The 25,794-nt window shown below is 33.8% G+C and overlaps 2 protein-coding genes across 5 annotated transcripts in view; one reads left to right on the top strand and one right to left on the bottom strand.

The window, feature by feature from the left end:
* Snapc3 (small nuclear RNA activating complex polypeptide 3) overlaps window positions 1-5,437 on the top strand; it is a 32,431-nt gene extending 26,994 nt beyond the window's left edge. The window contains exons 6-9 of the mRNA XM_047525806.1: window positions 1-83; window positions 1,187-1,351; window positions 3,696-3,803; window positions 5,243-5,437. Of these exons, the coding sequence (XP_047381762.1) occupies window positions 1-83; window positions 1,187-1,351; window positions 3,696-3,803; window positions 5,243-5,390 (504 nt within the window). The 3' untranslated portion in view covers window positions 5,391-5,437. The remainder of the gene's footprint in view (window positions 84-1,186; window positions 1,352-3,695; window positions 3,804-5,242) is intronic.
* Window positions 5,438-8,947: 3,510 nt separating this feature from the next.
* Psip1 (PC4 and SRSF1 interacting protein 1) overlaps window positions 8,948-25,794 on the bottom strand; it is a 45,928-nt gene continuing 29,081 nt past the window's right edge. The window contains exons 7-16 of one of the 4 annotated variants that reach the window (XM_047525802.1): window positions 25,416-25,512; window positions 24,147-24,222; window positions 18,315-18,543; window positions 17,333-17,451; window positions 14,595-14,650; window positions 13,825-13,895; window positions 13,536-13,637; window positions 13,209-13,422; window positions 11,050-11,161; window positions 8,948-9,922 (exon numbers count right to left, since the gene is read on the bottom strand). In XM_047525802.1, coding sequence (XP_047381758.1) covers window positions 9,862-9,922; window positions 11,050-11,161; window positions 13,209-13,422; window positions 13,536-13,637; window positions 13,825-13,895; window positions 14,595-14,650; window positions 17,333-17,451; window positions 18,315-18,543; window positions 24,147-24,222; window positions 25,416-25,512 — 1,137 coding nt within the window. In that variant the 3' untranslated portion in view covers window positions 8,948-9,861. Of the gene's footprint in view, window positions 9,923-11,049; window positions 11,162-13,208; window positions 13,423-13,535; window positions 13,638-13,824; window positions 13,896-14,594; window positions 14,651-15,398; window positions 16,080-17,332; window positions 17,452-18,314; window positions 18,544-24,146; window positions 24,223-25,415; window positions 25,513-25,794 lie in introns of those variants that run through there. The other 3 variants (XM_047525805.1, XM_047525804.1, XM_047525803.1) reach the window with 3 other exon arrangements.

Here is a 25,794-nt window from a genome sequence, read left to right as displayed (position 1 = left end):
GACCTATACAAATCAGCCTTCTTTTATTTTGAGGGAACATTCTACAATGATAAAAGATACCCGGAATGCAGAGATTTGAGCAGGTATAGTTTCTAAAAATCATCTCTAAGTCTTTCCTATTTCTAGTTCTAAAAGTAATGATAGCTCCACAAATCCTGTTATTGGTCTGTTAAGGATCTTTGCCAAGGACTTTTGTGAATTTCATATTGAAATTACATGTATCTAAGAAATTTAGGTCCCACTAAGATTAATCTCTGGTCTTTATTTTTAAACTATTTCTTCTGCTTGTTCAGTACATGCGTTTGTCTTAGGTGAATGAATATATAATGGTGTTTTGGTATATAACATAAAAATCCACCTCTAGTACCATTTTAAATAGATCATATTCCACTATCAGTGGCCTCATGGTAAGAACATACATATTTGCATTTTTTTTCTGAGCAGTTAATATAAATGCTTGCTTTGTAGCCCCTGCCTTTCCTACTTTTTTATGGTACAGGGAATCAAACCCAGAGTGTTCTGCCACTAAGCTCTGTCCCCAGCCTTTTTCATTTTTGAGACAATCTTGCTAAGTTGCTAAGGCCAGCCTCAAACTTGTGGTCTGCCTCAGCCTTCCCATTAGCTGAGACTACAGGTGTGTACCACTGTACTTGACTTACAGTCTGGTCTGATATATTTGTTCTCAAACTTGGTCTCAGCTCTCCGTAATAGGGTAAATAATTTAGGTTTCTCCAAAGAGCTATTACTTATGGGTTATAGCTGTATTTATTGTATTAGAAATTATGAAATAAAATATTTAAAGTATTTTATCTTGTTACCAACATTTTTGTGAAAAATGTCATCCAAAATAAAGTAAGAATAGCATTGCTACATATTTTGCATTTCAAGCTTAAGTGATATGTGTCACCCAGCTTCCAGTAAATAGGCCAGTTTTGAGGATAAGAGATGGAATGGGCACAGTATGATTTTGACCTCAGAGACATTTGAGAACTGATGCTCTAACAGATGAAGAAAATTCAGTGTTTGATTCCAGAATATATAAACCAATATGGTCTTCTTGTCAAGGTGGCATTGTCCAATTAATTGGGGGAGCCAGCTGATGTGAAATTTTGCAACTACTAAACCTTTCTTGTCACTTTAATGTTTCTGTGGAGCAGTGATAAATTGTGGCCTTTTTACCCCTCAGAACTATCATTGAGTGGTCGGAGTCCCATGATAGAGGATATGGAAAGTTTCAGACTGCTAGAATGGAAGATTTCACCTTCAATGACCTGAATATTAAGCTGGGTTTTCCTTACTTATATTGTCACCAGGGAGACTGTGAACATGTTGTTGTCATTACGGATATAAGGTAGGTGGCAGCACTCAGAACATTTTGTTACTCAATTTTCCTTCTCTTTATTTCAAGTAGGTTTTTTTGGTTTGGGTTTTTTTTTTTTTTTTTGGCAGTGCTGGGGATTGAACCCAGGGCCTTGTGTATGCAAGGCAAGCACTCTACCAACTGAGCTATATCCCCAGCCCACAAGTAGTTTTTTTTTTTTATTTAAATAAAAGGAATCATCATTGCAGTTTGGCTTGGGAACAGCAAAAATGTCTCATTTTTCCATGCAGCACCTAATTCTTTGTGTCCATTTGCATCTTAATCTGTAAGATATACTTATTACATGTTTAAAAATCTGTAAATTCTTATGTTTCTTCATTTGTATATAAAGTAGGTGTTTTCATCCATTTTGTGTATCATGTAGGCCCTTTGCTTTATACGTTTTGCAACTATGTGGATATTCCTAGGTTTCCATTTTTCTTTTTATTTCCCCCTTGTGGTGCTGGGGAATCAAACCTGAAATCTAAGACCCTGTCTCTAATAAAATGTAAAAAAGGGCTGGGGATGTGGTCAGTGGTTAAGCACCGTAGGTCCAATCCCTGGTACCAAAACAAAAAACAGAACCAGAGAGAGGGGTAATTTTAATAGTTGATGAATGTGAAGTCTTAAATACCTTGATAAGGATTTAAATTGTGAATTTAAATTGCCAAGTAGTCTGAAATTTTGGAATTCATCTAATATTTTGTATAGCTAAAAATCTCTATTCCTCCTAAGGCTATTCATTTCCTCATTTAGGAAATCTCCATTTAAGAAGGACCAATATGTAACAGTAAGTCCTTCTGAGACCACTTAGTTTTTCATGGAACAGTGATACACCTGTTTTTATTATACCAATAACAGGAATTGATGCTTTCTATAAAGCCCTCCTTCTCCTTTTGGGTCTTAGTGATCAGTCTCCAAAATTTTATAACCCTGTTAATCATTCTCAGGAAGTACTTCATAAATAGTCATGATAAAGATGTGGGATGCAAAACCTGATAAGACAGAGAATTCTTAGAATGGAAAAGTGAAATCCAATACAGTAGATCAAGATTCATGGAGAAAAATAAACCCAAGGAACTTCCTTTTGGTGTTTAACCCAGCTGGATATGTTGTTCCTGTTCAGTCATAAAATAGAAAACCAAGTTAGTGACATGTACATTGCAAATTAAGCATATGAAAATGAGAGATTTGGTAGTTAGACAACAAAATACACACAGGAGTAAATTGTATGATTTAGGTGAATTTAAATATTTATAAATTGCAGCAAAAAATGGAGAAGGTAATTTTTTTTTTTTTTTAATTAGAATGGAAAACATTTTCCCTTGGGAAGAATAATGGTGGGTGAGGCAAGAACCAGAAGAGAACCTCGAATTTATTTGACCTTTAAAACTATAGTTCATTTGTCTTCGGTAATTTATAAGCCACTCTGCCTGCTCTTCCATTCAAGTAAGGGGGGAATGTGCTTGCCTCATGACAAACAATGGAAAGGGGCTCTGTGGTAGATCACTTACTAGCATGTGTGGGAGGCTGGGTTCAACCCCAGCACTGTCTAAAAAAAAAAAAAGAAAGAAAAAGATGGAAGATGATCCACTATTCTGATGGTCTTAGTTTCCTTATTTGATAACCTTTTTTATAAAAACAAATCAAATTTTAGACATTTATGAATTGGTTCATTAACATTTAAGGCATTTACCCAGAGCCATGTAGCTGATTAGTGTCTGAGTAGAGTTCATAGTTCTGACACCTAAAACTAAAATGCCACTGACTCATGCCACCATATACCACGAATGAGATTTGAAATTTTAATGGAGACAACAATAAACACAGACTGTGATAACAAGCAGTTAATTTACTTAAAGTATCAGTAGTAGTTGCTTAAACTATGTTCCATTAAAAGGTAGGTACTAAGTATTAAGCAGAACAAGAATTAGGATGGAATACATTTAAGAGATGCTGTGTACAATAGCTCCAAGAGGGTTGCAGTACCTATTGGTATAAAGGGAACTCATAGGAAAAAACACTTGGCTTATTAATCAAAGTGCTCTCTGAAGTGGGTGACAGACCCCCTCCCTTCTCCCTTTGCATTGCAATGACAGTTAACTTTGCCAACACTGTAATAGCAGTAGTGTCCTAGCTGCCAGTTTTAATGGTCCCCCTCTTGTCAAACTGGGAGTATTTTGTTGAACACAATTTAGTCAAACCTGATAAAACAAGTTTACCTAAATCTTTTAAAAATTGGAAAAATCTATCTACTATGTTTCTAATATTGAGAACAGATAAAATACAGATAAAATGAAAACTTGCACTCTGTCATTTATTTTCCAATAAACAGGCTTGTACATCATGATGACTGCCTGGATAAAACACTTTATCCCCTTCTTACCAAGAAGCACTGGCTGTGGACCAGAAAATGTTTTGTTTGTAAAATGTACACAGCTAGGTGAGTGATACATATTTCTTCTTTTCCTTTGAGAAGTATTGGTTTTTAATACTTAAGTACTTTTTAATTTTGGCGTTTTCCATTTTGGATCAAAGGATTTGTACACTTTGAATTGTAAATAAAGGATTTTATTTAGTTAGGGTGTTGCTGCAAAACCAGTTAGTTTGTTTTGTATTCGAGATTGAACCCAGGGCCTCCCATATGCTAAACATGCATTTCTAGCAAACGAGTGTTTTTTATACAAGGAACTTATGTAATATGTGTAAGTGCAGGGGTGGGTTGGGCTTCAGGCTTGAAACTATGCTGCCTTTTGCTTATAGTTTAAAAAATAAGCTTCATACCAGTTTTTCCTCAATGAAAAAAAATACCATGTTAAAAAATGTCACATATACATATGCAGTGAGATAAAAATAGGGTTTTCTTAAAAAGTTTTTGCTTTATGGGATTCTCTGCATGTTTAGTTTACAAGGTGTTTCTTGCTGTAGGTCACAATAAAAAGAATTTGGAAACTACTCAGCATACCAAGAATTTAGTACCTTAAGTTTGTTTGGGGTTCCCAACCACAATATACTTTTAAAGGATCAGTAGGAAACAACATAAATCAGTTGATCAGATCAAAGTGAAAATCAGGGGATTACTAAAAGCAAACATCCGTGAAATGCAGACTTCAATGACTGCAAAGTCTAATTGTGAACAGTTAACAACATTCTCAAGCCCAAAACAATCTCAGTTAAATAATATTGCACATATTCCCTTTTGTGCACAACCTAGAATATTTTAATCCTCATTTCTAGAGTAAAACATTTGTTTTCAAATTAAAGAGTACTAATTTACCAGTCAAAAAAAGGAATTGTTTTTAGAAGCACACATACTAAAATTAGAACAGTACAGGTGGCACAATAGACAAATTCCATATTTTTCCATAGCATAATAATGTAACTACAGTCTACAACAGTTTGATATATTTCAACATAACTGGAAGAGTCTGAAGTTTCCAAAGTGTTCAAGATATCACATAGATGTTGATTATACTGTACCTGCAAATATGTGCAAATATACATGTTAAAAAATGAAATTTGTAAAAACTTTATCAGGTCCATAGCATTTGTATGTCCCCCCCCCCCCAAGATTGCCTTTTAGAAGAAATGGAACATGTCCACAAATTACCTGGAGGACAGGTTATATGTCATGGCAAATGTATGCTTTTGGGTGTACATTTTTAGATTTATAGTGTTCTCTACTTACCTTTAAAAGACGTTTTACAGAACAAGCAGCATTAATGTTAGATAATGCCTCTTTGATTTAAATAGCATAATAATGTGGGCTGATAATAGTGGGAATGTTGTTTACATATTACTACAGGTCATAAAGTTACAGCATGCTGAGGTGTGAAAAACTTGATTTATAATGACATACGTCTTTTTTTTTAAAAACTACAGATGGGTGACGAACAATGACAGCTTTGCACCAGAGGACCCATGTTTCTTTTGTGATGTTTGCTTCCGAATGCTCCACTACGATTCAGAAGGCAACAAACTGGGGGAATTCCTTGCTTATCCTTATGTTGATCCTGGAACCTTTAATTGAAAAAAGGTCCAAATGTTTAGAAATATATTAAATTATTTCACTTAGTATTTATTCCAGAGTATATTTTTTTATTTAGTGCTTTTTTTACTCATTTTAAGTGGGTTATCTTATCTTTTGTCACATACACAAATTCTGATTCTTTTCTCCCAATCCATGGCTTGCCTATTCATTCTGTATCCTGAGTGTTTTTTTGCTAATGATAGAATCAATGATACATCAAGCGGTGGAATGTTTTGAAAATTCTTTGAAGAATGTGATTGCTACACCTTCTACCATGAGGCTTCCAAGGTAAAGATCCTTTAAATATCTGTAATAAAAATTAGGGAGAAGTTAAAAACAAAGAGTAATTATTTTGTGAATAATACAAGATTAAGAATAACTATTGTGTAATTTAATCTTACAGTGGCCTCTTGTAATGTTAACTTTTATCTTGATATTAGTAAGCATACATTCTTTGTGAGACTTCCTAGATACATGAACAATGAATGTAAAAAGCTCAAGTATGTACACATACCTTCACAGTATTTAAAATGAAGCCTCACTTCTTGAAATTTTATATATAGCAAAAAGGCTGATTTTTAAAATATCAATTTAATATTATGATTGAAAGAAAACAATAGATTTGGTATTACCATGGGGACAGGGAAAGATCAAGACCCAATGGATTGATAGCTCTTACTTATTCATGAGCAATAATAATAGTATGTAACAGTATCCTCAAAAAGAAGGAAATATGGTTTTCTAACCCAGCTACGCCATTCACCTAGTCCTATGAATTAGAGGAAAATTTTTTTGTTTTGTTTTTGAGGTAGTGTTTTGCTATGTTGCCCAGGCTACCAAATTTGAACTCTTGATCCTCCATCCTCAGTCTCTCTCCCAAGTGGCTGGGATTATAGGAGGGCACCGTATACCTAGCTTGAAACTGAAACTAAAGTTTCCTGATCAGAGTATTTTCTGGAAACTTTTTTCATTGGAAAATTTTACATTGTTTAAGACTTTAAGGAATGCTATAAAATAGATATTTAAGTTTCACTTTCTCTCTCCTAGGTTATATTTAAATTCAGCTGAATTGCACATTTCTCTGGATGGCTGAGAAAAAACATTTACCATATAAGTTAAAAACTGATGAAGCCTGTTTCAAAGATTGACAGTGAAGTATGATCCATGGACTTAATGCCACATACACAATATTAAGTCAGTTGTTTTGGCGATGACAAGTACCTGTTTCTGGTATGCCTAGAGGTGTTTTCATTCACTGATTCAATCAGAAGAGGATCAGCATAACTAAGAGGCCCCTCCATGGCTGCCTTACATTGTGCCTAAATTTTTACTTTCCTGCATCCAGTGGTGCCAGTAACATTGAACAGATAGAAATTCTGCTGAAAAATCATAGATTTAAGATAAATGAGTGATTTACCCACTTCTTAAAAGTTCACAGGTAAATATTATTTTACTTTTAATACTGCATTTCTTAAGGGTCTGTTTGCTTTGATTGATTTTCATTTCATACTCTTCACAATAACAAATGCCAGCAATTATCATAATGCATTAATCCATGTGTGATGCCGATTTATTTTGGTAGATAAGCATCAGTTAAAGCAGTACTGTCCTAGAATTCTTGTTTTATCATTTATTAAGAATGTTATTCTGATAGTTCTCTAACTTACCCAAAGATTCGGATAAGTTTCTATTATTGTTTCCTGGTGAAACTAACAGGAACCAGGTTAAAGCACAATTTGCCAGTGTTACTTATCGGTTAGGTGGAAAACCCAAATTCAAGTTTAAAAAAAAAAAAAATTCCCAAATCCAAAACAATCTTTAAACCTATTTCAAGTTGTTAAACACACCACACTTTGCACACCATGAATTACATACGTCAATGGAGAAAAGCAAATAAGAAAATGTCATGAACTAAATTCTAACATAATGGAAGATGAATGCAAAATATCACTACACAGAAAAGCAGTTAACTATTTCTTTTAATATCTTTCACCTGCTTCACATTCCTTTAAGGATTTTGAAACTGCAATTTTACTGGGGGAAAGGTCAGTCATTAGAGTTGGGAGAATTATAAAAGACAAATATAAACATAAATTTCTACCTGTTAGTAGCTTATTCATTTCTTAAGGATTTATAGATGTGTTCACTATTTCTAATAGTTCAACCTTTAATCAATGGAACAAAACTTGTTAGTAAAGTCCTCACAGAACTACAAAAGCAGCCTTTGTTCTTGTCAACATTAGACAGCAAACTTCGTCTTGACCTGACATCTTTAACCAGGTAAGTGGGTATGGGTAGGAACATTTTTAGTATTGTATCTCACTAGATACAATAGCAATTATAAAAGCCTTAAGATACTCTGATCAAATAATTCACATATACAAACTCCCAGTCAGGTTCTGACTCAGGTGGTATAGCTGAGATTTCTCCAAGCAGCTGAGAAAACCTCAGCAATCAATTCGTACTCTTCCAAATGTTATCCAGAGATCGAATAGCACAAAAGGTATTAGTCAGATATCATACATACTTTTTTGGGAAGGAGGCAGGTGCCTAGCTACCTCATTGAAAATTATCTCATAGCTATGGAATTTAAACCAAACATAGCAAAATAAATTGAGCCAATTTGCCTTAAGGCCCTTGATAATTTTGAGAACTTTTTTTTTTGAGTCCTGAGAGTGGCAGTTATCTATGAATTAGCCTATGACAAATTTTAAGGTTAATTTCAAAGGTTAACTGGTTAGAGCAAGGTCAGCCTATGCAAGCAGAGAAATAAATAATCAGAATGCTGCTAGGATCTCCAGAAATTCAATATTCTGTGACTTCTTGGTAAAACTATAAATCTGTTGGGTCACAAGAAAAAAGGGAAGAGGATGAACAAAAAAATATTTCCTTTATCATTTTGTGCTTACTGTTTAGTTAACACTATGCCCCCAAACAGCATCAATAACCAGATAACTAAAAAATTATTTCCTTAAGCTCTTTTAAAACAGCAAAGAAGTAATTTACTAATAAGAGTTTGATAGAAAAATTCTTTAATCAAAACAAGTTTACACATTTGACACTTATGGCTTAACTAGAATAAATCTAAGTTAAAACTGTTAGGACAAAACAGATGACTGGTATATATAATGTAATAAGAGTTCCCTCAAAACAGTGAGTCTTAGCTCCATTGTAAGACTTCTAAAAAGCAAAAATTCAATTATCCAAATAATTCAAATTTTTATGTAGAGACAAAAATAATTATCAAGAGATCAAAACTTACAACGCATGTTACAAACACTAGTACTAAGTCATTTTCCCATATTCATATAGTTTCAAAACCTATCTACCTACCTATTGAAAACCACCAACTGACCTAATATTTAAAATATCTTAGAAATGCTATCCTTTAGTTAACAGACCATTAAATTTTGTGTTAACATTGGTTCATCCTGATTTAGCCCATAAACATCAAAATACAGATTTATCAAAGTACTACTTGGAGCAACTAATATTTCTATTTTTTGTAACCCTGTTACATATATGATATAGAAATGAAAATACAAATTCCCTTCTAATATAGCCACATTTTCAAATAGGTTTCTTTATATAGCATTTATATTTACCACATAAGCATCATGGATTGACTTTCCAATTAAAAAAATACTACTTTGTGACTTCCTTAATGAATGTGACTTAAGACATTTCTCAAAAATAAACATTTTTAGTTTTAGTTACGAGTGCCCTTTAAAGGATCTTAGATGGTTGAACTCTAAAATCAGATTCAGTACTATATATACCCAGTCTGTTCTCTGCAGGAGTTATATGCCTTCACTGAATTCCCAGCCATAAAACTATCTTCAAAAGTTAAGTTGAACCTCATCAGTTTGAAGTCGATTGGATAAAAAGGAATACAGGTGACGCTGGGAAAAAAAGCAGGATAATGGAGCACAATTTAGTCTGAGATTAAAATTAACTTTTGATAAAAAGGTGGGAGTGAGTACTTGTATAGAAGTAACATTTTATCAACCATAAAAATGCTCAACTTCTACAAAACCCACAAACAGTGAAAAGACAGTCTGTTAAGTCCAAGATTTGTAAAAACTATGCACAAAACCCACAGTATTTGGGAAAAGAGGATTTATACAAGTAGCAATTTTAAAAAATGTAACTGTTTTACTACCAATTACACATTAACATACACACACTAATTGAAAATATGCTACAACCATGTCTGGAAAAGCAGTTTAACATTTCTAAGTGGATTACCCCCCAACATTTACTGTATAATGTAGCTGTTAATACTGCACAAGTACAATAGCAATAATGTTTAATTACTTATAAACAAAGATAAAGGGATTATCTCCCTCAAACAAGTTGTAGACATCAAAACCTATGCTTATAAAAATTTAAAACTTTTAGCAATCTAAATATTTCAAAGGAAAACCATTACAAACTTTTCAAATGTTCTTTATATTCCAGGTATGTCAACCTAGTTATCTAGTGTAGAATCCTTCAGAGATATCTCAGTCTCTCTCTCTTCACCAGATGGCCTAAAGAAAAAGGGGGAAAGACAAGTGTGACAACTGGGATTAGGGTTTTCTCCTAAGGAAAAAGGAAGGCATTAAATGTGCACATTTTTTAAATCACCAAAAGATAAAAAGAAAAAACTTTGTTGAAAAAAATTTGCCCGGTTATATCTTCTTCCTAAAGTAATATGGAGATCAAGCACAATAACTCAGGGAAGCATCATAAAAACAGGAAGCCTTTTCTAGCTTTAAACTGGACTCTCTTTTTAAAGAATATGTTCTATCTGTGATGCCAACATATTAGAAGACATCTTAATGAAAGGGTAGGGTGAGGATATACATAGATAAGGATTGCTCTTAATTCCCGAATTTGAAGGAATGCTTGAGTCCACGTCCTTCAAACGAACAAAAATTTGGACAACTACAGTTGCATAGCTAGTTAATTAGGGTGGGATTATAGTATAAAATAATCTATGCTTGTACATCTAATTGTTAATGCACTATATTTTCATAATTGAAGAAAGTATGAAAGACATTGTATTGGTAAAACGCTTGCCTAGGATGTACAAAGCCCTAGGTTCAATCTCCAGCACTGTACCCCAAAAACAAAACAAAAAAATGTGTAGACAGTCCAGGGCAAAATGGCTTTTCGTAGAACTCCTACCTAGCCCCATTTTCTTGAATACAGTAGCACATTAGTTGTATGCAAACTTCTTTGGGATTTTGGTACTGCGGAGTTGAAACCATGGCCTTAGCATGTACTCTACCACTGAGCTATAATGGTATAGGCCAAGACCCTTTACAATTTTCTTACTGAATTCAGGGATTAAGTGATCAAACTCTAACCCCTGCTGGCATTATAGCTTACTGTAGAGTGCTTACCTAGGCATGCATGTGACCCTAGGTTCTACCCCTAGTACTGGGGGGTGGGAGAAGCATGACCCCTTATATAAATCACCCTGGAACAGTACTGTGATTAAAAACTTGAATAACAAAAAAACACCCAGGCACTACTCTGCACACCTATAGTCCCAGCTACTCAGGAGACTGAGTCGGGAGGATCACTTGAGCCCAGGAGTTCAAAGCCAGCCAGGATTTACAACGAAACCCCACCTCAAAACACACACAGACCCATTAAAACATGTCCTCACTTTTTCTTACTGCTGGCGTCATGGTTGTCTTTGCTTTCTTCATTGCTATCTCCATTATGCTGTGGCTGATTATTGTCTTGAGCATCAGATCCTCCATTTAGAGTCTTTGAACCTTTAAAAGAATTCCAATGGAAAAACTTTGTTAGAGCATACAAAATAATACTTTAATCTAAAGATTTAAAATAAAAAATTAAAAACAACCCTTGAGTTTCTAATATTTAAGTCTTTTGTTTTAAACTACATTGTGATTTAGCCATCCCCCAGGATTGGGGTTTGATACCATTTCAAAAAAACAGGAATAAACCTCACTATCAAGTAATATCACCCAAGTCCTTTGTGTGTCTAAGGCACAGAAAACCAGTTACTACATGTATTTATGGGTAAAGGAATAATTGGATTATTAATATGATTTTTTTTCTATTTGTTGCTATTAAGACTAGGTGGTATGGCTTTATCATGACTTATTCTAGTTTTTAGAGAAAAGTGAATCAAATTTTATATGAAAAAGCATACAAAGTAGTATTTCCTAATTGAGATGACTGTCTAATATTTACAATCTTTAAGGAAACATCATCCCCTAATGAGTCAATCTTTAATGCCAATCTTTAAGGAAACATCATCCCCTAATGAGTCAAAAACAAAAAATACCCAAATGCTTTTGAAATGTTTTTACCTTAAACAGATGCAATTAAGATGTTCATTATCATGAAATTGAGGGTGCTAAATGGTTCTATGATTGCTTTTAGACTTCTTCTGAGATACATTCTGAACTATTATGGGTAAAATGGCATGTCTTGAATTTGCTTTAAAATAATCTTTAGGAGTGGCATGGAGAAAGCTTTTAGGGTAAAAAATTTTAATAATCATGTACATTGAATATCTCCTTACCCAAAATGCTTGGATTTTGGAATACTTTCAATATGTATGATATCCTAGGGATGGGACCCAAGTCTAAACATGAATTAAATTTTATAAACACCTTATACATTTGGCCTAAAGGTAATTTTATGTAGTACTTTTTATCATTTTGTATGAGAGACGGTTTGTATGCAATGAGTGAAAGTACCACCCATGTGGATATCTGTGGTGATTTGGCATGACCATCTTTCTTGACTACATTTATAGGTTATAAGCGATCATTTTCTTATTCACACATAAGCACTTAAGCAGGAAATACATATTATATATATATATATATATATATATATATATATATATATATATATACCATTAATACAATGAAAAAATAATGTGCTCAGCTTGACTAAGCACAGTAGCATCAACCAGAATACCTATGTCAGCTGTAAATACGGCAACTTTCACTCTCTACCTAGTTTGTTTTTTTTTGTTTTGGGTATCAGGGATTGAACCCAGGGGCACTTAACCACTGTGTCACGTCCCCAGCCCTTATTTTTTGAGACAGGGTCTCACTAAGTTACTTACGGTCTTGCTAAGTTACTGAGGCTGGCCTGAACTTGAGATTGTCCTGCCTTAGCTTCCCAAGCTGCTGGGATCGCAGGTGTGTACCACCATGACTGGGTTAGTGTGATGCTGTTTTGATTAAAAGGTTATTGAACCCTGGAGATTGGTTTTGTTTTTTGTGGGTGAAAAGAAGTTGGACTAGGAAATGAGTCCTCTAAGGATATCCTCTGGATAGCTTAAAAATATTCCTCCAATCATTTGCCTCCTTAACTATGGTTTTTGTTAGAATCTGACTTTATAAACTGCCATGGTTTCTTGTTCTGAAGGCATGATGCTTGAGTGCTTTGACAAGTCCATCACACAGTTTTACCATGTCCTCTGAAGTGTTAATATCTCCACTCTCCATGTTACCACAATCACCCTGATTTTGAACCATTTGGGCTATTTCAAGGCTATTGATGTGTGGTGCATCATTATTGATAAAAACATCTTCAGTAGCCACTTCCAGCTTATTAACAGACTATGAAGGTGTATTTTTTTTTTTGCCTGCGTAGCAAAGCCATTTTTATACCCCCCTCAACCAATGAATTCTATGCTGGTGACTGGATCCCAGGCCTCAAGCAAAGGCAAGTGCTCTACCACTGAGCTACATTCCCAGCTTGGCAAGCCATTTTTAAAAGGGAATCCTGGCAAATGGTTTCTAAAAACCTGGCCTCAGATTTATTATACGTACGTACCTGTTTGTTCCTTTTCTAGTTTTTTGTTTGGCCCTTTCTTCCCTTGATCTTTGGTTTTATTCGCTTCCTCATGCTGTCTTTGTTCAGCAAGAGATTTATTCAACACTTGTGTGATGACAGAATCTCCTTCACCAACCAAAAACATGTTCTTAAACTTGTTATACAACATTGTAGACTTTTCCATGATAACTTGACTGACTTTGAATCGTCGTATCTGAGAAAAAAATATATATTTGTAATTGTTGCCCTAATTGTTTACTTACACTTTGTTTTCTTAATGAAGTAATGTGAAAATGTTAAAAACCTACATGACTTGAAACCACTTACTTTTTTCAGGGTTGTAATCATCTCTGTGTGTTTCTGAGCTTGTTGCATTGTGACCTGAAGTGAAGCAAGTTCATCCAAGGCCTCAATGCATCTGTTCACATCCTTCATGACAAAATAGTAATTGTTAATTATCACAGCATATATAATCTATTTCTGAAGAATTTTTTAAAGTCAAGGCAGTACAAAATAACCAGTGATGACTGTCCCTTTTATCTTAAATTAATTCAATGAGGAAAAAAATGAAGCTATAAAAGCAGCACTATATTTTTAAATGAAGTTAAACACTTACAAGATTATCAATTTTGAGAGAATTTTTTATTTCAGCATGTATCCTTTGAAGTCGAGAATCCATTGATGTTTCTATAAATTAAAATATGTGAAAAACAGTAAATAGTTTTTCCAAAACCAGTATTTTTTGTATAGTTTGCTTTATAATGGAAAGAAATGGTGGCTTCTTAAAATATATATTCTTTACTAAGAAACTCTTCATAGATGAACAGTAGCTTAAGAAGTTACCTGCAATTTTTAATATATAGTTTAGAAAAGCAACAAATAGCATACAAGCACAAAATTTGCCACTGTCTACATCCCATGAACTGTACACACCAATCCTTAAAACACCTGCCTTACCTTGCACTTAACCCTAATTAAGCAATCTGACAAAAATGGGATAGTTAGCTTCTTTCTGAGAAAAATCTGACTTCAAATGGTAAGCATTAAATATATAGATCACTCTTGAACAAGTTCACCTGGTTATACTTAAAATACAATGTTATTTATATGGAATACATCAGGAATCTGAAGGAATTGTAGGACATAAGAAAATGAGGCTGGGGCTGGGTTTGCGGCTCAGTGCTAGAGCACTTGCCTAGCATGTGTGAGGCACTTGGTTCAATTCTCAGCACCACATATAAATAAATGGATAAAATAAAGGTCTATCAACATCTAAAAAAATAAAAAAAAAAAAAGAATGAGGCTGATTACAAAACCAATCACAAAAAACTGTCTACAAACTTTCTATGTATGCTTTTATACATCTTAGAAAATGAAATAACTAACCTCGCTTCTTCTCCACTTTCTTAACTTCTGGCTTCTTTCCTTCATCTTTATTCTGCCTATCAAATGTTAACACAAATATTTCAAAACATTGGAACTTTGTGACTATGATTACCAAATGCCCACAATCCCTTATGTATTTTATTTACATAAAGTAAAAAAATTGTCCTCATAACAAATTGATAGCTTAGACCACAAAGAATTGATTACAGTATTTAGAACCAGTTCCACAGCAATAGTACAAATATAAGCAAGATTCAATATGCTAAATTAATTCTAACAATCTGTTTTTCTAGTGACATCACAAAATGATTTTGGAACTGTCACAGTGGAATTTTCTTTCCAACATGAAATGTGGTAAAAGCCCATTTTCAGATCAAACAATCCACAATGGGAAGAGAATACTATAAATGTTTAATGGATTCTTCATCACAATTATTTTTAAAAGAAGCACATTAAAACAGACCGATTTAGGGCTGGGGTTGTAGCTCAATGGTAGAGCGACTGCCTACGTGAGGCTCTCTGGGTTTGATCCCCAGCACTACAAAAACAAAACAGACCAATTTAAATTGTTCCCCACATCTCCAAAGTGCAGGTAATTTAAGGAATTTTGAAGCAAGCATCAAGATTAAAATTCTGTTCAAGACACCTATGAAATCTTTTAAAAATGAAAAGGTACCATTTTACTATGAATCACAAAAATAACCATTTAAAATTGAAATCTTAATTTCTAGTACCTTGGCTTCGTGTTCAGGCCATACTATAAACCAATTAAAATAGACAAGAACAAAAAATTTCTAAAAATCAGATTTTTTTTTTAAAAAAACTTTATTTTAAAATTTTGGTTACAGTTTCATTTTTTTCTTAACAAGTCTACTGTTTATCTCTCAGGATTTAAAAAAAAACAATCATTAAGATTCTAAAGAATTAAACAACAAGGAATGTCAGGGAAGGGCACAACTGCCCCATTCTCAGGGGTGTATAGCTATTCCAGTTAATACCTAGCTTCAAAACAAAATGAATTTTTATATTTTCTAAATGAAATAATGTACAACCACCATCTTCATCTAGGCTTGTTATAACTTTCAAACACAAAGCTTCATTTTAAGCTTGGTAAAAAACTTAACAGGAAATGATGGCAGACCTTAGTATGTAGTGTGTACCTTACAGGAAATTTTGTGTAACAATCATAACACAGTAATAATGCCATTAATAATGAAGTCCTCAATTTAGAATCTGGAACATTCTTCCATCAAGGGGGGGGAGGGGGAAATTCAGTCCAATGAGTCTGTCTCAAGATCTTCATCTCTTGTTTGCTCCACTTGTATTCTCTTTTCAGTAACTGGATTAATGCTTTGAGCCCAAAATGAGATATATTTTTTATTACTGTAGATTACATGTTGTTTGGCTGGGAATACAATACAATAAACTTTATTTTGCATAATGCATTTCACACAAGTTGCATCTGAAATGCTTTACAGAGCAAAACTGTCCAAGTACAAAGTTTTGTAATAACAGGAGAAGGAAAGAAAACACAAATATTAGAATTTGAGAAAATTACATTGGAGGACATTCAAAAGAAACTGAAATACATAAAAAGATAATTTTGAGATACTGAAGAAGGGCTGGGCTAGATTTACTAAGCAACAACTAATTCTGTAGGCTAATACTGGGAGCACAATAAAGTTAAAAGCAACAAACAGTCCAACAACTTTTCAGTGAAAAGATAGAGAAGGATAGGTAACAAAAAAGAATATTTACAGAAGTGGTCAAAGTCAAGTCAACAATGGGAGTAACATATCTGAACTTTAGATCACTTTTTAAAGTACTCCCTCAAAGCTGCTTATATGGCCTCCAACTAAGAAATCAGAGGCAAATGCTGTATTTATACAGACTTGTGGCTTGTGAATATTATATAAAGAAAAAATTATTCAAGAATGTTTAGAGTTTCACTGCTCATTATTAACTTTGTCTTTAGTGACCTAGAGCCTTGTTTATAAAATTATCTCACTATAAATTAAAAAAAAAAGTTTTGTCAGAGTGTAAGACATTTCACAAGGAAAGAAAAGTAATTCAGAGAAAGAATTCAGAAGTGACAGTCTAAAGATAACCAGGAAAACAAAGACATGAAGTCTAACAATCATTATCATTGCTATTATTTTTCCTTCTATTAATAAAATTATTTTATACAATAAAGGGGAAAGAAATCCCCCATGGTAAGTATATACCATCTCCAAGTATCAAAACTTAAGGGAAAACAGATTTGAACTTGATTTATATTGCACACATTCAATGTAAACCCTGTTAGCCATTGGATTTACTTCTACTGGCTTTTTGGGTTTCCAACTGTGCTTTTGTTATTTTTGCTGGTCTTTAGGGGTAGTCCTGCTGGTGGTGTAACAAGAATATATCCTGCATTCTTTCTCCCACCAATATATTATCATCACTCTTTCTGTATTTAATATATCACACAAACAGAGGATGAGTACAATTTTCTGCAAAATCAACAGTTAAGACCTATCTGCACTTTCAGTTAAAACTGAAAAATAATTCACAGGATGATTGCCTCCATGAATCTCATCCTTCACTCATCATCATCATCATATATGGAAGATTTTTCTAACATATGGGAAATTTTCACTTTGAAAGGCTTCATTAAGTCTGGAAAATGTGGTCTGTTATTTAAAAATTCATCCTAGCTTTAAGAAAGAACCCAAAATTTAGAATAAAAAAATACTTACTGCTCAGTTTCCATTTGTTCCTCTTGCTTGCGTTTTCGATCTGCTGCTTCTTTCTCATGCTGGCCTTTCAGCATGTTCCTCCTGTGAGCAGTCTGAAAGTTTCTTCCACCCTTTCTCTTCTGTTTGAGAATCAGGATGGATTTAATTAACTATCAAGTCAGTGACTAGTGGCTGTAATAACAATCTTTGGAAAAAAATAATGTTTTGAGAGATATTTAAATTAGTAATTTAAAAAATTATACACATCTCTGCTCTGTAAACTTCACTTTCCTTTATGATTGTGGATTTAATGTCTTCTTCGTGCCCTGCTGTGAAGTGATAACTTGATTAAAATGAAGTATGTCAAGCAGTTTGCTTCTACAGAGTGATTTTATGTGAATACTGATAAGCACACTACTCAGCCTATTTCATTTACAATTTTTGGCTCTGAAATATTAAAATGTGAGATAAAGTATCTATATGACCTTGATCTGTACATCTCTCTCTAAGGCTATTCATAAAACTTTTTTTTTTTTTTTTTTTTTTTACACAAAAGGACACATAGCTTTAATAAGTTTCCCAAACAAGATTTAATGGCATCCAAATAAAGTTACATATCATTAACTAAATGTACAATAAATAGGCATGAAGAATTTCATTGGGATAAATAAAAATCTGTATATAAATATACCTTACTTTTACATTTGTCTTCACTGGTCACAGCCAACTTTGGCTTATTTCATACCTTTGCTTATTTTCCTAGGTGGGGTTACTGGAAGTACATATTCAATTTCCAGATTATAATTGTGAGAAGGGAAGATACTACAGAATAGAAAATTAAGTTTCAAACATACTTGTTATGTAGCTAGTGATGTCTATTCAGAAATATAAGAATCCAGGTTAACTTTCAAAAAAATATTGAATACTTACTAAGGTACAGCTCAGAAACTATAAAAAACTTAAAAACAGAACAGATATTTTATATGATATATAAACTTTCTACCTTTTCACCTTCTTGATCATCTCCTTCTTCTTCAGAATCAGAGGTTGATGTAACCCCTGTTTTAGCTAAATTTTTCCTTTTTGATTCAACTTCTTTCTTTCCCTCTTTTTTGTCAGGCTCTTTTCTTGGTTTATCGTCTTCCTTCTGGCCCTCTTCATCCTTTTTAAGCTGCTTTTTGGGTTGTTTTTCCTCTTGTCCCTTTTTCTTATTTTTGTCTTCTTCAGTAATCCTATTTTACAAAGTGCAGTAATGAGCTTTTATGTATCATTATTTGTCATTCATCTGTACTCTTATAGTCACCAAAGAAGTATTCTAGATTTAAAAAAAATAAAAAGAGCTAGGTACACTCCTGTAATCCCAGCTACTGGGGAGGCTGAAGCAGGAGCACACAAATTCAAGTCCAGCCTGCACCAATGAACAAGATTCCATCTAAAAAAAAAACAAAAATTGCAATACTTGCTACTTAGTCAATCTAGGAACTGGGAATGTAGCTCAGTGGTAGAGTCTAGTCCTAGATTCAATCCTCAGCATCCCACACACCACACCCATACAAAGTAAATATAAAAACATCTTTATGCAAAATAATGTCTTCACCACCTCATAATAAAACAAATTCTGTAACAAAAGATCCTTTCGATATAAATTAGAAGATACAAAATTAAAGTGTCATTAGGTCAATAGAAAGTGATTTTCCCATTTTCCAAGTTTCCTTTCATGTGATTCATTTGTTCAAAAACATACTTTGAATACTAACTATGAGCCCTGGCACTGTTTTTAACTCTGAGGATACAGCAGTATATAAGATGAGTAAGATCCCTGGATCTTGGTGGAGGAGGGAGGATGTATTTTGGGGTTGCTGTTGGTTTGCTCTGGGTTTTTGTTTTATTTTTTCCCCAACGTGTTACAAACTAACCCAGGGCCTAGTGCATACTAAGCACACATTCTACCATGGAGCCATACTCTTGACCCCATTCATGGGAGCTTATATTCTGCATATTTTTAAGAATAAATTATTCTTTAAAAGTAGGCACACTGGGAAAAACAACTGCAGAAGTGAAATCAAATGTGGTCATTTTGGAATTCAAAGAAGTGCTCTTTTAAATACATGGCCAATTAAGCATGATAACAAACAGTACTAAGCTGATTATGATCTTAACATCACTAAAGTAATTCAAACTACCTTATTCAAATAACCTAATTATTGCTGGGTAGGATTTATGAAAATGTTAATAGAAATGGACTCTAAAAGGACAAGTGGTGCAAATGCTCACAATTACTTTTATGGCATATATGTTCAGCTAGAGCAATTCCTTTATAAAAGAATGACTTAATACATTTAAAAACTATGATCTTTTTATTGTCCAAGGGATTTTACTGAGATTTCAATAGATTAAGATCCAAATGGATCTCATGTCATTCTATCCAACGCCATACACTGAGAAATGATGATGCAATGATGCAAATGTTAAATAAGCCCAGTATCTTTGGGGGAGGGGGGAGACGGAGAATTGAACTCAGGGCACCCAACCCCTGAACCACATCCCCAGTTCTTATTTTGTATTTTACTCAGAGACAGAGTCTCACTTAGTTGCTTAGTGCCTTGCCATTACTGAGACTGATTTTGAACTGGAGATCCTCCTGCCTCAGCCTCCAGAGCTGCTGGGATTACAGGTGTGTGCACCTGCCACGCTCCAGTATCTCTATTCTAAACCCACTAACCACAGCCACTTCCAAATAAGTGCTTCCTTGAATACTTAGGAGACTAAGTTGGGAAAGTAAAAAATTCACCTTTTACATCTTCAAAAATCTGTTAGAAATCATCATTGGGGGGCTGGGGAGATAGCTCAGCTGGTAGAGCGTTGCCTTGCAAGCACAAGGCCCTGAGTTCGATCCCCAGTACCACAAAAAAAAAGAAATCATCATTGGGTGTGCTTATTTTCAAATGTCAGATGGGCTTCACCTCTTTTTCAATCAATGGAAGAAAAAGTATGCACATAAAACCATGCAACTTTCTTCAGTATTGCCAACTAATACAAATGTTTGAGAATAAACCATTTCTTAAAAATGGGAATATTGTCAAGTCAAATGTAAAAACAATTTCTGTGGCTGGCTCTTAATATCAATTGATTGCTTCCCTCAAACTGTTTTGGAAGGAAGTAGCTATTAAAAATACAAATTCCCTCTGACCCAGCAAGTCTACTCTCAGTGATGCATCCTAAACCAACATACTTACACATGTTAAAACAACAGATGTCTGTGTGTATGCATTATCATGCTCTGGGAATTAAACCCAGGGCCTTGGACATGCTAGTCAAGCACTGTATCACTGAGCTATATCTCCAACCCATATGACAATGTTTTTTAAAGCAAGCATCCAAATATGAAATAGATCTTAAAAATTATAATACCAGGGCTGGGGAGATAGTTCAGTTTGTAGACCGCTTGCCTTGCAAAAAGCCCTGGGTTCGATCACCAGCACCGCAAAAAAAAAAATTATAATACCTATACATGGAATGTTGTATTTTGTTTAAGTGGCTTTAGGCATATATTTTTTAAAATATGGGGTTGGAGAAGTAGCTTTGTAGTACATGCTTAGAATGTAAGAGACCCTGAGTTGAACATCCAGCACCACCAAAAAAAAAAAAAAAATCTAGACGTGGTAGTGCACCACCTGTACTCCCAACTACTTGGGAGGCTGAGGGAGGAGAATCACCTAAGCCCAGAATCCAACACAGCCTGGACAATATAATGAGACCACATCTCAAAAAATACAAACCAAAAGACCCCCTATTATAAGGTCAAAGAAAAGCGATTATTTCAAGGTTTTTTGAACAGCATCAAAGCAAAGAATTCTCATAAATATAACTGTCACTACTTGCCACCTTTCATGAAGTACAGACTTGTGACAATTTCTCTCTTCTTTACTTTTACAGCACTGGGGCTTGAACCAAGGGGCTCCAGCATGCTAGGCAAGCACTACACCACTGAGCTACATCACTAGCCTGGCAGTTTCTCTTTTTAATAGTTCAAGGAACATTGAGAAAATTATTATTTTTAAATCTTCTAGTATATGTTAACTTAAAAACTAATACACAGTCCCAAATATCTCAGTGGCTTCTTAACAAATTTTTCTTAAATTTATGTGAACATCCTGAGTTACTTTCAGCTCTTCAGGGCTCTGTCTGTTCTATTATTGCCATTTCAGTACCAACCGTGAAGAAACAGTCACATGATGAAGAACCTAAGTTTCAAGAGTTTATGTAATTTGGGCTGGGGAGATAGCTCAGCTGGTAGAGTGCTTGCCTCGCAAGCACAAGGCCCTGAGTTCGATCCCCAGTACCGCAAAAAAAAAAAAAAAAAAAAAAAAAAAGAGTTTATGTAATTTAATGCTGCATTCCACTCACAATCCAACAACCAGCATACATATAGCAAGAATAAAAAATAAATGTTGTGAGCTACTATTATTTTGGGATTTATCTACTGCCTCAGCAAAAAGCTCACTGATAAAGAGAAATTGGTTATCAAGAACAAAACCCCAAAACATGCATCATTCACTCTGGAGCATGGCAGTTGGAAACCCTACCATGTTAATTTTTAATCACAGAAATAGAAACTGTTTTTACATTTGACTTGGCTAATGTAAACTTTCTTTATCCCCCCCTTCTTTAGCAGTCTGCATATCAAACTGGGATCTCAGATATGCTAGGCAAGCACTCTAACACTGAGCTAACTCCCAACCCCTTTACAAATTTTTAGTTAACAAAAAATATTATTTAGGAATAAAATATTATTAATCTGATGGATATATACAAAGTATAATGATCAAATGATAGTAATTAGTATTGCCATCTCCTCAAATGTTATCATTTCTGTGTTGGGAACTTTCAAAACCCTACCCTAGTTTTTTTTATTTATTTATTTATTTATTGAAACAGTGGCACCTTGCTTTTTTAAGTACTCTGAAGTACTTTTTTTCAAGGAAGACATGGTATTTGTAACATGTAGGTAGTTATACATTCAAGCTCTTTTGACGTGGATTTTTCAGGAAAAAGCAGTAACAGATTTTTTTTTTTAAGTTTTTTTTTTTTTTTTTTAAGTTCATTGAATGTATTTTCTTCTTTCAACTTGTCATAGTTCTATGGTTTTACCCATGGATTATATTAGGTAAAAAGTAGAATAGGGGTTATTGGAGGCTGGGACAGGGGAAAGGAAGGAGGGCTAAGGTTGAAGAGGACATAAGATATAGCTTATGGTAGAGCCTTTGCCTAATTTGAAAGAGGTCCTAGCATTGAACCCTAGTACCACTTCGAGGAAAAAGGGGAAGTTGGTATTTAAGGAATGGACAATCAGCATGAAAATATGGTTGGATAAAAGAGGAATTAGTTTTGATGTTCTATATAGCACAGTAGGGCAACTGTAGTTTAAAATAATTTATTATATATTTCAAAATAACTTTATAACCATAGAAATGAAGTTGTACCTCATTGTGTACAATGAATCAAAATGTAGTCTGCAAAAATAAAAAAAAAAATATATATATATGTAAACATTTTTTCCCCTTGCTGTCTTTCTTAATTACTTATGGATCATGTGGGTTTTTGGTTGGTTGGTTTTGGATTTTTCTGGAGAAACTTTACCAGAAGGAATATGTATTTAGACAAAGGAAGAAACCTTTTTGTGGTGTTGTGTTTAAAGATTTTATTGGAGGGGGCACACGCCTATAATCTTAGCTACTTGAGAGGCTGAGGCAGGAGTGTCACAAGTTTGAGGCTTTATTTTACTTGTTATTTATTTATTTAAATGCATTTTGGTTAAAAAGTACAACTCTCCAATAATGTTCTATCATTAAGTTCCTATAAAAATAATCTGTTCATCCAAAACATTATCAACCCATTCTTAATAATTGCTATACCTCATCTGAGCTTTCCCTGCAAAAATCTTTTTTTGGGCAGGGGATATAGCTCAGTTGGTAGAGTGCCTGCCTTGCAAGCATAAAGCCCTGGGTTCAATCCCCAGCACTGCCAAAAAAAAAAAAATCTTTTTTCTTCCAATACTGGGGATTAACCCCAGACATGTGCATACTACGTAAGCACTCTACCACTGAGTTGAGTTACATCCCCAGACCTTTTATTTTGAGACAGTCTTGGCTAGGCTGCCTAGGGTGGCCTCAAACTTCTGACACTCCTGCCTCAGCCTCTCAAGTAGCTAAGATTATAGGCGTGTGCCCCCTCCAATAAAATCTTTAAACACAACACCACAAAAAGGTTTCTTCCTTTGTCTAAATACATATTCCTTCTGGTAAAGTTTCTCCAGAAAAATCCAAAACCAACCAACCAAAAACCCACATGATCCATAAGTAATTAAGAAAGACAGCAAGGGGAAAAAATGTTTACATACTTTTTTTTTTTTTAAATAACTAAGTGGTTATTCCAAAATACTTAAAAATATTAAACATATACAACAATTTTAGCACCATTTTAAAATAAAGTACCTATTCTGAAAGAGCTAAAAATACTTGTGGACACTGCTTCAAACATATTCTCTCAAATTCCTTCAACAAGACTATATATGCCAATTTTCTTTTATAGATTTTACCCTGTTTCGCTAAAGTAACTTACATCTTCATACACTAAAAAGTCTATTTAATAATAACCACACATTTTTGGTTCCTACCAATTTTTACATTTTACAATTTTTCCCATAATTTTTAGAAGGATCAAAACATCCTGTAAAACAAGAGAAAACTTACAGAGATACAAAGCAATATATCCTTGTTTGTAATCAAAGGTTCCATTTATTGAATAATCAATTATACATTAAAAATCAACTCACATGTCAGTCTCTGAAGGACAGGGCTGTTTTACCATTTTGGGTCTGCCTCTTGGTTTTGGAATCTTGACTTCTGTAGCTAATATTCATGTGAAAAAAAATCATTAACTACCAGTTTCCCTTTAAAATTCAAATTTCATATATAAAGATTACAAATTATATACACCAAGAATTATTTAGTGCTTTATTATAGATAATAATTATGTTTTAAAAATCACGGATCAAATGAAAAGCAAGTCAAAAAAGTTAAAGATCAACAGTAATTTTCAATTTGCCTTCATATGTTTGAGAGGGCTTAAAACATTTTTCATTTAACAGCAATGTCACAAAATTTAGCTTTAAAGGTACCACACAGTCTATGTTCCTATAATATCAGAGTATTATATGTACATTTACACACACACCTTTGGAAAGTTTGTATCAAAATTCACTGAGTTTTTTTTAACACCATTAATTTGACCCATTATAACACTATTAAATTCCAAAATATGTAAATAAATTCTCAATTCTTTTTTTTTTTTTTCCTGGCTATTATACATCTTAAGCCCTTTTCAATAAGAATCCTATTATGAAGTAGAAAAACATTGTCTGTTTTTGTTAATTTTCTTCAGCATACTTTATATTAGGAAGGTCCTTTCCAAGAGAGTTCCAACTTGCCAAATTAAGAAAATATTAATACTGAAGAAAACTGCATGTTATAAATATCTTCGTAAAAATGAATGCAGTAAAAATATTAACAGCTGTTAATCAAATGTTGTTTTCATTCTTTGACTATGGCTCCATTTGGAAAAGTTTATGCCTCATAAATGAGAGATAAAATAAGCCCAATGTTCATAGTGTCATTTGCCAGTATCTGGGGAAACTTTAATGATACTAAAAACAAAATGAAAAAATCCCACAATTATTTCAAACTTAAATATCTTGGCACAGAGCTGAAGTCATTTTTCTTTTTCAAAACTGGGATACTGCCTGTACAGCTAAGGACTACATAATGACATTTCTGTCAAAGACAAACTGCATATACAATGGTGGTCCACATGATTATATGGCTGCCTAATGTCAAAGGCTTCTTAGTTTAAGTATCCTCTGTTTGAACAGTGAAACTGCCTAATGATGCATTTCTCAGACCATATGTGTACCTATCATAGAGCAATGCATGGCTGTAATCAAATGCCTATATTTACTTCATTCCAAAACACTTGAGGCAACAACACTTAACAGACTGGAGTATTAATCACAAGCCAAATAAATATTAAACATTAACAATCCTACCTGCAGGTCGTCCTCTTTTAGGACTCACTTTTAGATTAACAGATGCTGATGCTGTTGTCACTACTCCTGCCTCCTCGGTTTCTACTTGTTTTTCTGCCTGAATTACAAAAATTCAATTAACTTTTTTAATAAGCAGTACATAAAACTTAATTCAATGGCAAAAATACAGCAGTCTAGGATAACATGAGTCAAAATACAAGCAAATCTAGATGATCTTTTGAACAATCAGCTCATCAGAATAACATCCTCAAACTTCTCTTATATTCTTCATTTTAAAAAAGGCCCAGCTTTTGAAAATGCTGATCCTAAAAAAAATTCATTTGTAAAAATAAAGCACATATTTTTGATGCAATATGAAAACCAAAGTATAATGCAATGA

The sequence above is a fragment of the Sciurus carolinensis genome, chromosome 14 (assembly GCF_902686445.1).
Source record: "Sciurus carolinensis chromosome 14, mSciCar1.2, whole genome shotgun sequence".
Taxonomy (NCBI): Eukaryota; Metazoa; Chordata; class Mammalia; order Rodentia; family Sciuridae; genus Sciurus; species Sciurus carolinensis.
Note: the sequence above shows the minus strand (reverse complement) of the source record. Positions and strands in the feature narration are given on the sequence as shown.